This window comes from Pygocentrus nattereri, chromosome 20, assembly GCF_015220715.1.
Source record: "Pygocentrus nattereri isolate fPygNat1 chromosome 20, fPygNat1.pri, whole genome shotgun sequence".
NCBI classification, from domain to species: domain Eukaryota; kingdom Metazoa; phylum Chordata; class Actinopteri; order Characiformes; family Serrasalmidae; genus Pygocentrus; species Pygocentrus nattereri.
This window is the reverse complement of record NC_051230.1, coordinates 29,043,654-29,060,055: the sequence shown is the minus strand read 5'-3', so window position 1 is coordinate 29,060,055 and position 16,402 is coordinate 29,043,654. Positions and strand designations below refer to the sequence as shown.

Below are 16,402 nucleotides of genomic sequence, written 5' to 3'. Positions count from 1 at the left end.
CGCCACCCGATCCACATTGCACCGGACCCCCATAAGCGCCTCTCCCACAGGTGGTGGGTCCATGGGAGAGTGGTCCCATGTAGCTCATTCGGGCTGAGCCCGGCCGGGATTCATGGGTAAAGGCCTGGCCACTAGGTGCTTGTCGAGGGTGAGGCCCCGGTAACCCTAATCCAAGCGAGGGAAAATGGGTCCTGATGGTCTCCGTCATATGGGGTTTTAGGATCACCCTTTGTCTGGCTCCTCCATGGTGAGAGAAGCCAGTTGAGGTGGTTCCGGCATCTGGTAAGGATGGCCTCTGGACGCCTCCCTAGGGAGGTATTCCAGATATATCTGACGGAGGAGACCCTGGGGAAGACCCAGAACACGTTGGAGGAATTATATCTCTCAACTGTCTTGGGAACGCCTCGGTATCCCTCCAGAAGAGCTGGAGGAGGTGGCAGGGCAGAGGGAAGCCTGGGCCTCTTTGCTTAGGCTGCTGCCCCGTGACCCGGACTCGGATAAGCAGATGAGGATGGATGGATGGATGGATGGACTGAATTAGGTGTGCTTGAGGAGGAGTATTACCAAAAACTGTACCAGAATCCAGCCTCCAACACTGGTTTAGACAAAACATGTGGGTGGATGGTTCTCAAACAAGTCCTCAAGAACCGTCTCACGTTTTTGCTCCAACTTAACTTGCAAGGGTGGGCCCAGAGGACCTAGAGGAATTCAGTGTTGGACTGCTTCTGCCTGCAAGACACACAGTTGTTATTTTGAAAGCGAATTTGAAAATGTGAAGTAATAGAAAAACAATATGTTTTAGAAACTGAATTTCAGACGTTCATTACTGGCTCTGCTCTAGAGAAACTGATTTTCTCATCTTTCTTAAAGATGAAAGCTTTAAGTATTGTATATCAGATGCAGACAGGAATCCATTTTCTTTTAATTATTTTTTGACCTCTTTTTGGAAACTTGACTTTCTCCTTCCTTGTGCATGTAGACTATTGTGCACCTGATCTTCTCTGAAATAACTCCTGAAAAATGAATAGCCTGTACTTAATGGCCATCTTGATTTAAAGTTAAATAGAAAGAAGTTGGTCTCTGAGTATTGAACAATAATGTATCCTAGAGTTGAGTCCATTAAAGTGGGCTGTAGAGAAACTTACTAACTCTTCTTGTTACTGATTCTTTATTTGTTTGTTTTTTATAAGGTTGTGGACAAAACAGTGCATTATTACTAATGGCAGAGTGTACAAATCACTGAATTCAGGTGTTCCAATCACTTCCATGGCCACAGGTGGCCTAGGCCTGCAGACTGCTTCTACAAACATTAGTGAAAGAATGGGTCGCTCTCAGGAGCTCAGTGAATTCTAGCATCGTACCGTGATAGGATGCGACCTGGGCAACAAGTCCAGTCGTGAAATTTTCTCACTACTAAATATTCCACAGTCAGCTGTCAGTGGGATTATAACAAAGTGGAAGCGATTGGGAACGACAGCAACTCGGCCACGAAGTGGTCTGCCATGTAAAATGACAGAGCGGTCAGGGGATGCTGAGGTGCATAGTGCGCAGAGGTCGCCAACTTTCTGCAGAGTCAATCACTACAGCCCTCCAAACTTCATGTGGCCTTCAGATTAGCTCAAGAACAGCGTAGAGAGCTTCATGGAATGGGTTTCCATAGCTGAGCAGCTGCATCCAAGCCTGACATCACCAAGTGCAATGCAAAGCATGGAATGCATGAATCACACTTCTCCGTCTGGCAATCCGATAGACGAGTCTGGGTTTGGCGATTGCCAGGAGAGCGGTACTTGTTTGACTGCATTGTGCCAAGTGTAAAGTTTGGTGGAGGGGGGGATCATGGTGTGGATTTATTTTTCAGGAGTTGGACTTAGTTCCAGTGAAAGGAACTCTTAATGCTTTAGCACCCAGAGATTTTGGACAATTTCATGCTCCCAACTTTGTGGGAACAGTTTGGGGATGACCCCTTCCTGTTCCAACATGACTGCACACCAGTGCACAAAGCAGGTCCATAAAGACATGGATGAGCGAGTTTGTTGTGGAAGAACTTGACTGGCCTGCACAGAGTCCTGACCTCAGCCCGATAGAACACCTTTGAGATGAATTAGAGCGGAGACTGTGAGCCAGGCCTTCTCGACCAACATTAGCATATGACCTCACAAAAGCACTTCTGGAAGAACGGTCAAAAATTCCCATGAACACACTCCTAAACCTTGTGGAAAGCCTTCCCAGAAGAGGTGAAGCTGTTGTAGCTGCAAAGGGTGGGCCGACATCATATTTAACCCTATGGATTAAGAATGGGATGTCACTCAAGTTCATATGTGTGTGAGGTAAATGAATGAATACTTTTGTCAATGTAGTGTAAGTTAGCTGGTCATTTTATATACCAAATAAACAGATTCAATTTTCGTGGATCCAGCTGGTTCATATCACCACTTTCATGTAAGTCACTGTAAACACATCTGTGTTGGTCATTTTTCTACACAGCTCCATTTCACATGAAACCCATTGTTATGCACAAGTTCCTCTTTAGTTATAAAGGGTTACTCCATTAATTTTCCAACAAGTTTGCAGAGTGTTTAGATTTGACATGCTCAGTTCTAAAGAACAACTCAAATGTAGCCATTTTATTTACTGTCCAAAACCACCAGTGAGCCTACATGTTTTATACAGAATTCTGATGATGGTAAATGGTGAAAAATGCGTTTTCTTTGGGGGTCAATTTTGCCTCACAACACCCTTCATGTATCACTCCACCACAAACGGATTAAAATACATTTTAAGCCTAAATGTTATCACAGAACTATCATAAAACATCGTCTCGCACATCAGGCCATGTATTTATTCCATGAAATGGTTATAACTTTCTGTGAGGGAGCTTTTAGAGGTGGACGTCTGGTTCCTATCACCTCCACTGTGAACAAATCTGACTTTTATCTAGAGCAGAGCATTTCACACCAAACCATTCTGAATGATATTATCTACACTTCAACAATTCGATTATTCAGAAATTTAAACAAATAGCTGGCGCTTCTATTCAGTTGACCGAGAACGCTCACGACAGAGGAAAACTACATATCCCAGCATGCCAGGCTACGGAAGTGCGTGGGGAATGGTGTCCGTGCGGAAAAGACGGAGTTGAACGTTTCTTTCACTTCTGTTTCTGGGTTTACTGAAGCTCATGAGAGTAAACAGACGCAGTGTTTACCTTTCCTGCATCTGTGCCGTGATCCTCGTCGTAACTCTGACCTGGACCGTCTGGACTCACATGGCTAACTCACCGTCCAGCGCCGCAGGTCGGTCTGCAGCTCCACTTACTGTATAGCTGCACTCTGTAGTTCTACAGTTACAGACTGTAGTCCATCTGTTTCTCTGCATACTTTGTTACCCTGTTCTACAGTGGTCAGGACCCCCATGGACCCCCACAGAGCAGGTACTATTTGGGTAGTGGATCATTCTCAGCACTGCAGTAACACTGACGTGGTGGTGGTGTGTTACTGTGTGTTGTGCTGGTCTGAGTAGATCAGACACAGCGGTGCTGCTGGAGTGTTTAAACACTGTGTCCACTCTCTGCCCACTCTATAAGACACTCCTACCTTGTCAGTCCACCTTGTAGATGTAAAGTCAGAGACGACAGTCGTACCGTGATAGGATGCGACCTGGGCAACAAGTCCAGTCGTGAAATTTTCTCACTACTAAAAATTCCACAGTCAGCTGTCAGTGGGATTATAACAATCCGTTGGTCATCCTCTGGTTCTTCATCAATGGTCACTGGATGCTGGTGGCTGGATATTTCTGAGTGTTTAATAACTCCATCAGCACTGCTGTGTCTGATCCACTCGCACCAGTGCAATACACCACCACTAAATCAGTGTCACTGCAGTGCTGAGAATGGCCCACCACCCAAATAATACCTTCTCTGTTCACAGAGTGAAAGGGGCCTTACAGAGTATGATGGGCTTTAGTCTCTTATTGTAGAACTACAAAGTGCTCATATATGGTCAGTGGAGCTGATAAAATGGACAGTGAGTGTAGAAACAAGGAGGTGGCTTTAATGTTATGGCTGATCAGTGTACTGCAATTAGAATCATATCAGTACATAAACTCACATCAGGAGCGGTTTTCCAGATATAGGCCACAGTCATGTTGAATTCAAATATATCAGAAGTTATCTGCCAAAGCTAATGAAACAGGCCATGCTATTTGCAGTTTAAACTCAAAACTCAACTTAAAATTCAGATTAAAAATGACATAAAAAATTTCTTTTTATAAAATGTCTCCCAATGTGTTAACGTCAGCAAACAAACAATACTTGTGCATTGAAATATGGAATAAGTGTGCACGAAATACTTATTTTCACTTAGAAAAGGCATCCTTAAATTTTTGCATATGACTGTGTCAAAAAAAACAATTGTGTCAATTGAATCATTTGACCATACCTATCTTTGTCCTGCTGCAGGGTCAAAGAGGGACCACAGTCTGGACTACTTTCTGAAGAAAGGCACAATACAGGAGAGGGATGCTGCGGATGTCAACTGGTATCATGCGGCCAACAGCAAGGACAAGATTAATGAAGCACTTGAAGGTTAGAAACAAGTATTTTGTTTACTGAGATTATGCTTTTAAATAGTTTTGATCGTATTGAATTGTTTTTGTCTTTTGGTTCATTGTTTGTGTACAAGGTCCTGCCCAGATGATTGAAGCTGATGTTCTACTCAGGGGTCATGACCCAAAGGAACCCATAATGGCACATCCTCCTTATACAGACAGTGACATTACACTGCAAGACTGGCTGAGTGTGGTGGTGACCTCAGACAAGGGCATTAAGTTAGACTTCAAAAGGTCAGTGAATACAGGTGACACAGCTCATGTTTGTAATTGGGTATTTGGTTGATTTTTTTTTTTTAAGGAGATGTTCATTGGTACAAAAGTAAATACCAGTGTCATTGTTCCTTAACCCTAGAAATGGTGAATGACAGACAGCCCTGCCCCCATGATGATTGAAACTTGAATAGCTTGAAATAATATACACAACTATTTATCCATTAATTAAGCCTAGATGACAATGTAAATTTAGACAAATTATTGTATGCAGAATTAGCACAATAAACAACATAATCATGATCTAAAGTCAGCTACAAACTCCTAGGGCAAATGATGCATTGATTATAGCTAAGCACAGTCAGGGGGATGTCTTGGAACAAATTCTGCAATAATTGGAACCAATCACAGTCAGGGGGAGGATTCAGAACAATTGATGTGATGGTTAGAACTAATTATAGTCACTGGGAAGAGTGAACAAACAACCTGGTAATTGCAGCCAGTCAAAGTCAAGGAGAGGTCTCGGAACAAATGACACAGTGAGTAGAACTAATCACGGTCAGGGGGAGATCTCAGATTACATTACACAATGATTAGAACCAATCAGTCTGGAGGAGGTCTCATAACAACTGATGACTAGAACCAACAACAGTCAGGGGAGGTCTCAGAATAGACTACATGATGATTAGAACCAATCACAGTCAGGGGAGGTGTAAGATCAAACAGTACGGTGATTAGGATTTCTGTTTAGCAGCTATACAAACTCAAACTACTGCATTCAAATCATCTGACTGGCAAGGTCAACAAAACTAGCACCCTTCTTCTGGACTATCTTATCCATTTGACACTTTACCAGGGAGTTGATACACTATATGGACAAAAGTATTGGGACACACCTCTTAATTATGGAACCCAGGTGTTTCATTCAGTCCCATTGCCACATGTGTATAAAATGTATACAGCGTCTTACTGTAATAAGATGCCACCATTGCAACAAATCAGTTCAAAAAATTTCTTTCCTCCTAGATATTCCATAGTCAACTGTGAGTAGTATTATTGAAACGTGGAAGTGTTTAGGAACCACAAGAACCCTGTCTTGAAGTGTCAGACCATGTAAAGTCACAGAGCTGGAGTGCTGAGGAGCATAGAGCATAAAAGTCTCCATCAGCCTGCTGACTCAATAACTGCAGAGGTCCAAACTTCCTCTGGCATCAACATTAGCACAAAAACTGTGCACCTGGTGCTTCATGAGTTTCCATTTACATTTACGGCATTTGGCTGACGCTCTTATCCAGAGCGACTTACAATTTGATCATTTTACACAGGTAGGCCAAGGTGGTGTTAGGAGTCTTGCCCAAGGACCCTTATTGGTATAGTGTAGGGTGCTTGCCCTGGTTGGGGATTGAACCCCAGTCTGCAGCGTAGAAGGCAAAGGTGTTAACCACTACACTAACCAACCACCGTGGTCGAGCAGCTGCATGCAAGCCTTATGTCACCAAGCACAATGCCAAGCGACGGATGGAGTGGTGTAAAGCATCCACCACAGGACTCTGGAGCAGTGGAAACTTATTCTGTGGAGTGACGAATTATGCTTCTCTATCTGGCAGTCTGATGGACAAGTCAGGGTTTGGCAAGTGCCAGGAAAACGTTACCTGCCTGACTACATTGTGCCAACTGTAAAGTTTGGTGGAGGAGGGATAAGGGTTGCAGTGAAAGAAAATGTTAATGCTTTAGTATATCAAGACTCTTTGGACAATTGTATGCTTCCAAATTTGTGGGAACAGTTTTGGGAACTGTTCCAGCATGACTGAGCCCCAGTGCACAAAGCAAGGTCCTCACAGACCTCACAGAGCCCTGATTTCAATCCCATCAAACACTTTGGGGGTGAATTAGAATAGAGACTGTGAGCCAAGCCTTCTCGTCCAACATGAGTGTCTGACCTCACAAATTCTCTTCTGGATGAATGGGCAAAGATTCCCACAGACACACTCCAACATCATCTAGAAAGCTTCTCAGAAAGGTGGAAGCTGTTACAGCTGCAAAAGGGGGACCAACTCCATATTACTGCCTATGGATTTAGAATGGGATGTCATAAAAGCTCTTGTAATGCGTTGGTGTCCCAACACTTTTGTCCAAATAGTGTATATGTGTACTGGCATCTTTGTTTGTATGTACTCTAAAATTCATTGCCAGACTGTACAGTACTGTGAGGCTACTCTTCATCTGTGCTCCATTTATGTAGATTTACTGAAACTGATGTTTCTAGGGATAGTGTGTGACTGCTGAATTTGGAACTGGACCTTATTCTCTCTTTGCTCGCTCAAGCCTAGCAGCAGTGGAGCCATCCATGGCACTTCTGGAAGAGGCCCGGGCTCAGCTAGAAGGACCCGTGTGGATCAATGCAGACATTCTTTCAGGGCCTGGGGGCCTTGCGACTCCCTTAGATGCCCAGGCTTTTCTTCAGGAAGTGGCTTTGAGAGCGGAGGGGGACGTGCTGTCACTGGGTTGGACCACTGGATGGTCTCCAGATACAGACAACCCAGGTAAAATGTGCTTTGGTACTTTGCAGGAGATCTTTTCTTGGTGTCTGTACACAGTATTACAAGGTCTATTGGATATAGTTTTGCTTTTGATATCAGGCCTTTAGAGTAAGCAGCCTTGGGCATGGGGACAGTTTTATATAAATCTAATAAATAAAAATAAAAAAAAGCTGGATAGATAGATGAACATTTATATGACTATCAGACTTTATCTGGTATGGGCATTGTACATCGTAATCATGAGGCAGGAGTGTCATCTGCACACCAGTTTTACAGCATGGACAACCTCAATCTCATTTTCTGATCAACTTTTTAAACTTGTCTTTAGCTTGTATTGTTCTGCTATTTGCCAGACATTTTCAGACATAATTGTTGAACATTACACTACAATATATGGCCATAAGTATGTGGACCCCCCATAATTGAATCCAAATGTTTCAGCTACACTCATTGCCATACAGTCTCCATTGATAAACACTGGCAGTAGAATGGGTCGTACTGAGGAGCTCAGTGACGTTGTATGTGACAAGGCCATAGGGCAGCACCTTTGTCACAAGCCAGCGTATGCAATTTCTGCCCTGCTAGATCTGCCCCAGTCAACTGTAAGTGATATTATTGTGAAATTAAAGCGCCTAGAAGCAACAACAGCTCAGCCATGAAGTGGTAGACCATGCAGACTCGCAGAGTGAGACAGAGTTCAAAATTGCCTCTGGAAGCAACATCAGTACAAGAACTGTGTGTTGGGAGCATTGTGAAACTGGTTTCTATGGCCGGGCAACTGCACAACATCAGCTGTTCTGTAAAACACTCTAAAACTGTACTTTTTGTGATGGTCATCACATAAACAGCACTAAAAGCTTACATGTTGGAGAGAAAGAAGAAAATCAAGCTCCACTCTTGCTTCAGATCTGAAAAAAAATCCACAAGTGTTTCTGTCCATCCTTCCACTGTAAGAGGACAACTCAGCGCTATGGGTCTGAACATCTATGTGTAGATGTTCAAGAAGCCCTTGCTGAGAAAATAAAACAGACATCTCAAACAAAGGAGCTGCTGGTGTTCTCAGAAGAATGGACTGATCACCACAGTCTTCAACTTCATTTGATATATATAATTTAATTATATAATTTAATATATTAAGTGACACTTTTTAATTCCACAAATGGGGAAATTTCACCTCCGCGTTTAAAAAGTGAGGTGAAACACCCCTTACACACACACACACACGCACACACACACGGGGGCAGTGAGCACACTTGCCCGGAGCGGTGGGGGCCCTATCCACAGCGCACGGGGAGCAGTTGGGGGTTAGGTATCTTGCTCAAGGACACCTCAGTCACGTACTGTAGGCTATGGGGATCAAACTGGCGACCTTCCAGTCACAAGGCTGGTTCCCTAACCTCCAGCCCACGACTGCCCCATAATGAGATTATGGCCTAAAACATTTTCTTAAAATGTATTCATGGCGGAGAGGTTGTTGTGTTGCTTAAGGACACCTCAGTCATGGACTGTCGGCTCTGGGGATGGAACCACCAGCAATGTGATTATGATTGCTTGAATTGTTAGAAGCAGAAAGCAACTTACTAACTTCAAACCACAGTTGTCTGCTCACCTATCCATTTAACTGTTGTCGCAGGTTACAGCTGGGAGATGGTTCAGCAGATGGAAGCAATTTGTAGGCCACTGAGGCAACCAGTGACATTCCCAGTGCGAGCTGCTCTTCTGCCCCAGTCCTTCCCACAGTTACAGTGGCTCTTGCAGCAGTCTGATAGGTGAGACTCTGAATTTGCTTCAATAGTTGCAGCAGTCATACATCAGTATGCAGCATACCAGAGACTATTAAGGTCCAGTTCCATGTGCCACCGTCTGTTTGCTTCCTAAGTGGCTATTAGCAGCGAGCTGTTGATTGCCTGCTAGATTGGTTTCGTGTAATGTAACAAAGGCAGTTCATCAGAATGCCTTCAGAGCGCTAGTGGTGTAATTTTGTGCCTGCTCCTCCTCTTGCATTTGTTTGTGACTGGAATAGAAGCACTCATTTGAGCTAAAAGGTGCATAGAAGTGCATAGAAGCGTTAGGCTGGATCAAATCCCCTTTCTCCAGACCTAGTGCACTTCAGCACCCTGCTTTCCCTCTTGAGCCGTGCTCCAGCAATGACTGCGCAACTTAATGCCATCCTTCACCACCAGGCCAGTCGGAGAACAACACACCCAGCTCTCAGAGTAAATTGCTGTGGAGAAGCTTCAGCTCAGAGTAACCCTCAGCGAATTCATGCACTGTAGTATGATAAAAGTCAAGCCATATATCTATTGCTAAATGATAAACAGTGATATAAGAGAGAGGCACTGGTAAGCATTAGCTTAGCTAGCATGGCAACGGTGCTGCTCACCTCAGAACAAGTTTGTTTCTGGCTAACTAAAACACTGACGCAAGTTTAGATTACAATAATTTAAATTTGAAGTGAAGTTGAGCAAGTGGCACTTGACTGAATGGACAGAGTAGCCAAATTAAACCTGTGCTGTTGGCTCTCTTGCCTAATCAGCCAACTTAACATTAGCTAAGCAAAGCAGGCTACAGACCTAAACAGTGCCACACACCACAGTACAGGTTTGATTCTTTGATTCTGAACTGTTGCTCTTCTGAAACAAGTTTTGATGATGGAGTAAAAGTTGAGAGAGTGAAAGTTGAGTGACCTGTGAAAGAAATCTAAAATCAAAACTGTTCTGTTGCAGACTGTGTTTTGGCTGAGCTAATGGGAGCTTAGTGAACAGGCCAAGCAGGCCAAACAGGCAACAAAGCACAGGTTTTGTTCCGGAAAACTGATACTACAATAACACATTTAGAGTTTATCAGAGTGCAAAGTCAAGTAATGGCTTTGGAGTAAAAGCCAAAATCTAAATCAAACCACATCACTGTGTAAATCCTGCCACTTTGTAGATGGGAGGAGAAGTGCAGTCTATTCAGTACTTACGAGTACACGTTAACATGTATTATGTTAAAAAAATACAGAAAATACACTACTTGGAGGCTCCTAGAGGTTCATTGGTAGTAAGACAACTGAGTAAAAATAAAACCTGAAATATAAAATCAACTCAGCTGTTAAAGGAATGGTTTGACGTATGTTTTCCACTTACCCCAGATGTAGTCAATCAGCCAAGACTTGTTTAGACTGCACATTTTCCTTCTTTAGGTTAGAACTGCAGTTACAAGGCTAATGTTGCTAACAAACACTAGAACTCAATAGTCACACAAATAGCCCAAGTCGTTTCTGTGATCCCGGCATACTGATACTTGTGTATAACAAAATCCTTTACACTTGCCATCTCTCTGTCTATGTTTCTTTCTCTTAGGTACACTCTGACTGTATGGACAGGCCAAAGGGACGTGTTGAATGTGGAGGACCTGTTACCCTATAGGCAAAACTTCAACAAATCTAGGATCTACTACGATCTGCTAGAGTCTCAAATATCAAAGTTCAAAGCACTACCTAGGTACAACTGAAAGAGAAGAAGTGGCACCGAGTTCAGGAGGAGATGACCTTCTATTATATTGAGTGTACAAGTTGAAGGTATTGTGTCAGAGATGAAAAAACCTGCTTAAGATTCCACCGATTTCTCAAAACGTCTGTATAATTTAATTGTTACAATGTAAAGTAATTCAGAGTGATTTGAGGTGAAATGCATCTAGAGAATTTATCTAAGTAATCTTGTTTATAGTGATGGTAATAGGAACCATGTGTGAGTGTAATGCCTCTAAAGGATGCCTCACAAAATGGTATTCCATGATATGGTTTCCAATAGGCCTCCTGATATCCTGATATCAGACACTGATATGAGACATTGTTCTACGATTTATATTTTGAGATAAGGTTTTGGTCTAAAATGTTTTATTTTTTATTTTATTTATTTATTCATGGCAGAAAGGTGCATGCCGGGTATATCACTTTTTTTTTTTACCATTATGAACACTGCATATGGAAACTCAGTTTACTGGGCATTTTGGATAACAAAAAGATTATAATGGCTTTGTAGACATTGTGACCCCTGCTTCCTTTCACCTATTATCATCACTGTAAAGAAATCTTAGTTGGTAATTGTCTATACTATACACTGTTTTACATCAAGCCACTCTGACTTTGTTTACATATCAGCAACTACACTGTTAAGAAAAAGGTTTACAGACACATATGTTTTGGATGTTTTGCTTTACTATAAGCATTTTAATAATCCACAAAATGTGGTTGACAGTGCCTGGACATACTACCACATTCTGACCTTGTATTGGCAGTAGATGAACACAGGTTACATTGTCTTGGTTTTTATTTGTGAAGATGGATACGGCATTCAGGTACACTATTTAGGGCACTATAGAATGACCACACATCAACAAAACACAACTGAAGTAAAAGGTGCAATGTTACTAAATAAAATATATCTGGGATATACATTATTATTATAGACATCAACCTTATTACTCAAATATGAGTGGTTTGGTTGTGACATTATGTTGTATTTTTACTGTAAAGTACAGTTTTCAAAGTGAATTTTTAACCAATGTCTCATTTGAAATGGTTGGCATCATATTTAAGTACATTTTTATATTGTCTATAATCAGAATAAACATTGATGGATCATTTACTTCATAACTGTGTGGACCTTATGTCAGCCATACACATTTACTGTCCAAAGATCTCCTCAAAGTTGACCAGACGCTTCATCTGCTCTGTTTGCATGGAGTGTCTTCTTAACAGAGTCTTCTTGGCCTTCAGATCTCGGGGAAAGCTGGGGGCGCAAGGCACAAAATGCCTTGAACCAGGAACAATGGGTATGGTCCCAGTCATGGCTCCAGTGGCAGTCCCAGGCTTGATTATACTAGCAGAGCCAGTGGTGGTGGAGGTGGTGTTAGCTTTGATATCTGGGATGGGAGCATGAGGGTTTAGTGGTGGCAGGTAGCCTGGTCGAGTCTGAGAGATGTGATCCAGCAGAAGAGCCCCAGAACCTCTTCGTTCCATCATTGCCGGGCTCCTCCGCTGGACAATGCTCTCCAGAGATTCCCTGGAGCCAGACAAGGTAGAGGATCGGCTGGATACCAGCTTACGTTTCTCTGTTGCCCCTGTTCCCCCTCCTCCTGTGGCTCCAGCCTTGCCAACCTCGTCTGAGTGCTGGCTCCCAAACTGAGGAAGCTGTGAGTCTGAGCTGTAGTGGTCCATGCCAATGTTGCGCCGGCGGACCACATTCCGCAGGCTAGACACAGCCAGATTGGGCAGGCAGTCTAGTTCTTTATCCACAGGAATGGGTTCAGTGGCTGAAGCCTCTTTAAGAAGGTTCTGGTGTGATGAGGAGTGTGGCAGTGAAACACCATCGTAGGACATTTTCCTGCTGAGCCATTTCACTTCCTTTACTTGTTCCCTTTCTGACACGGATGCTTCTTCCAAAGCTCGTAGCAAACCAGTGGCATCTTTGACATCAATGCTTTGATGACGAGCGACAGGAGGTGCTCTTTGAAGCAAGGGACGATGGCTGAAACCAAATGAGAGCTCCTCTTCTGGAGTGATATCCAGGAGCTCCTCAGTCAGGGAGGAGGCCTTGCTTTGCTGCAGCAACAGGGATGGAGGTATCTTTAGCCAAGGTTCTGAGTGGAGCCTTTGGAGGTGCAGAAGCTTGGCCACACCAGTGGATCGCAGTGGACTTGGGTCATGTGTGGGAGACCCTGGCTTTGAACTAGAAGTTGATGTTGTTGGGGTAGAACCCATTCCATTGTTCTCCCTTAGGTTTAAAAGGGCGTTCTCTGACTGGCTTGAAAGGGGGGAAACACGAGGAGTGCAGAATTGAATCTCGGAGGGTGACATGCATGCAGTGGGGGCGCAATACAAGCGATCCTCTAAATCTGGTGGAGGAGGGACATTCAGGTACTGCTTGGTCATTTGCCTACCAGAAGGTAGTTTGTCTGTGGTGATGATGATGACCTCCTTGCCTCTCGCCTTACAAGCATCCAGTAATACTCGAAGAGCATCCTTGTCTCCAGCATTAACAGCATACACCAGCGCAGAGGAACCAGTGTGATCTTCTAAACTTGGGTCAGCTCCACTAGACAGCAGCTGGGTTAGAACCTCCTCTCCAGCCCGGTCCAAACAGGCATGCATCAGTGCTGTCTTACCAGACTTGTCCTGGATATTTGGGTCAGCGCCATTCTCCAGAAGATACCTGAATAAACAACAGAGCAGTTACTCCTTGATCAAGGCAGGCACCAAACCCTACTGTAGGGTACAAAAGAACAACCATTAAGAACTAAATAGTTACTTTATTACCAGGTCAACCAGTTTTTCCAAATGATCCCAATGACTTTTCCTGGAATACCTGCACTGAAAAGTGCTTGATTCAACTCAATAGCCAGTTACTAAACCTTTCAGTAACTAAGCCAGGTTTCAAAAAGTAGGGACACTATGGAGGGCTGTAGTTAACACCAGGATTAAGTAACCCTGCTGTAAAGATAGATCCAGGTTTTGGCACTGCAACCTAGGATGAAAAAAGCATTTTGTAGTTTTCTACAGACAATAGTGCAGAATTGCAAGGCATACCTGACCATCTTGGGTTTTGGCACACTCTGAGCGTCAGTGTGATGAGTCTTGCAGGCAATCATCAGAGGTGTCTCTCCACGCTCATTACTCTCATTAATATAAGCCCCGCCCTCTAAGAGTAGTCGTGTAAGTCGCAAACGGCAAAGATAGACGGCCTTTAGGAGGGAGTTGCCATCAGTCCGCACCTCTGTGGAGTCCTCCATGGCCATGTGCTGTTAGAGAGAGGCAGCTGGCTTTGCAGTTTAGAGGATCATCTGTAAATGGTCAGCCGTCTGTGGGGCACAAGTTAAGAGGGTCAGGAACGTACATTCTGAGTTCATCAGTTTTCCAATAATAATAATGACTAAAATAAAAATTAAAAACAGCTGCCACTAAATCAAATCATGCATACAGGCTTCTGGCTTTCATTCATTGCTAGCTATGTTTATCATTCTGGATTATTGTGTTATTTAAATCAATATGCTGGCACACCATGCCCCTCATACAAAGACAGGCAAAGACTGACATGAAGATGTTTGTTGTGATGACCATGTAGGTGGCTCGTCAAAATGGTACTTGACAAGAAAGATGTGAGAAAGCTGCTTTGGTTATCTAATTCATTATATAAGCCCCTTTATTAGATTCCATCAGTACAAGGTTGTTTTTTTTTTTCGTTCTCTTTGTTTGTCAAACTGAAATCCGTATGTAGGGAAAAAATGGTTACATACATAGCAAGCTCCATGCTTTGCCCTGAATAAAATAGGTAGGCAGAATGCAGATGAAGGCTTAATCTATCCCAAACCATTTTTGTCTATGCCAGACTTGGTCAGACTGTATTTATTAAGAGCAAGAGAGGAAAAAAAGCATGCAGAGTTTTTGAAAAGCCTGAAAAACTCCTCCGCATTTGGCTGACTGAATGACGCCATTGCTTTATGTAGTCTATTGTGTGTGTGGCCTTGTTCCCTCATCTTTTGAGTGCAACTCCAGAGTCTGTCATATTTTAGTTGCAGTAAGTGAGAAACAGATAGAAGCGGACTTGATCTGAAAGAAAAAACAATTAGAGAAACTGATGTATGCATGTAAAGTCTAATGAGGCTGTCAATGTGTGGAGTGTGTAGGCAGATAGAGTTCAATGCTTTAAAAAAATGTTTTTTATTAAAATAGAGACAAGATACACCGATGCTTAACTGATCTGCCATGAGTGGATGCAGTTCTATAAAAGAAGATACTTTTCTCTTGGACTGCTGTTACATCTGTATTTGCTTAAAGAGGGATGTCTAAATAACTACTGATTTCCAGATTTTATGAATGATTTTTAAAGATTTGTCTGAAGGTGTGCATCTTTGTGTAGTCGGTGGTACACTTGCATCAATTTTTTTATTTTTAGTTATCTGCATCATTAGAGCACATCAGCTGCTTTAGGTGAAAAATTCATGATGCATGGACCCACAGAAATGCTCCAAAATCTATTGGAATTCATTCTTCCCTTATCTTACATTGAAAGTTAATGCCTTCTCCTGTAATCAAAGTAAATGAGGTGGTCAATAGTTGATAGGAGATTCTTGTAGGTTCAGCTTCTAAAAGATGACACTAGAAATGTTTATTGCATGTTACTGTTATTAATTACAACTTGAATTTTAGCCAGCAAACTACTGGATAAATAAGCCAGCGATTAGTAAGCATAAAAATGGCAAAAGGTACAAGGTAAGGGTATGTATTAAACTGGTACCTTGGTGTAAATAAGGACTGTCTATAGACGTATCCTTCAAACTGTACATTTCCAACTTGGTGGCAGTGCAACAAGCAACAAATCGAGTTGAAATTTTCTCAGCTTCATGTGTATGAACAATGGGCCTCATTCACCAACCGTTCTTAAGAAGAAATTTCTTCTTAAAACTCATGCAGTTTTCATGAAGATTCTGACATTCACCAATGTTTTCTTATTTGGTATTTGTTCTTTGGTCTCTCTGATGTAGCACATCTCTGCTATTTGTGATAACTGAAATGATCAGATGTTTCTCTTTCCTCACTGCTACCTCGACACGCCAACATGTCTACACATCATCTACTGAGGAGAAAATAATTTAGCTCGTGTGCTGGTTTGTGTAGGTTAGGCCTGACTGACATGTACTACCTCTGCATGCCGTTAGCGATGTGGCAGCATGATTGATACAGCTTGTACACGCTGGCCTTTCATACATATAACAGTTGAGCAGTAAGACAGTTATACAGTCATCCTTTATCCAAATGGATAAATAGTCAAATGTGTCAATCTGTTTAATTACAATAGAATTTATGAAAGAGCACAATACATTTGTTTACCTACGACAGCATTCCGACTTGTGATTGGATAAAAGTTTCAAGCCTGGAAGACCATTCTGGAAATCTGTTTGCAGTATGGGATGTGTAACTAGTATTTTGCTCATGAATTAGTGTTTTGTAAGGTTTCGTTTTGTTTTCTGTTTTTAACTTTCATTGATTTTCATGGCTTATT

At 42.6% G+C, this 16,402-nt stretch overlaps 2 protein-coding genes across 3 annotated transcripts in view; one reads left to right on the top strand and one right to left on the bottom strand.

Annotated features, from left to right (window-relative positions):
• The first annotated feature begins 3,120 nt into the window (after nt 1–3,120).
• fam151b (family with sequence similarity 151 member B) lies at nt 3,121–11,510 on the top strand. The gene is made up of 6 exons (XM_017709666.2): nt 3,121–3,293; nt 4,457–4,582; nt 4,680–4,839; nt 7,144–7,361; nt 8,992–9,127; nt 10,703–11,510. Exons 1-6 carry the CDS (start codon nt 3,179–3,181, stop codon nt 10,851–10,853), a joined length of 906 nt encoding a protein of 301 aa, XP_017565155.1. The 5' UTR covers nt 3,121–3,178; the 3' UTR covers nt 10,854–11,510.
• A 31-nt stretch (nt 11,511–11,541) lies between these two features.
• The window catches only part of ankrd34bb (ankyrin repeat domain 34Bb), a 7,961-nt gene continuing 3,100 nt past the window's right edge, over nt 11,542–16,402 (bottom strand). Inside the window, exons 2-3 of one of the 2 annotated variants that reach the window (XM_017709664.2) lie at nt 13,930–14,201; nt 11,542–13,555 (exon numbers count right to left, since the gene is read on the bottom strand). In XM_017709664.2, coding sequence (XP_017565153.1) covers nt 12,028–13,555; nt 13,930–14,138 — 1,737 coding nt within the window. In that variant the 5' untranslated portion in view covers nt 14,139–14,201 and the 3' untranslated portion in view covers nt 11,542–12,027. Of the gene's footprint in view, nt 13,556–13,929; nt 15,200–16,402 lie in introns of those variants that run through there. The other variant, XM_017709665.2, reaches the window with a different exon arrangement.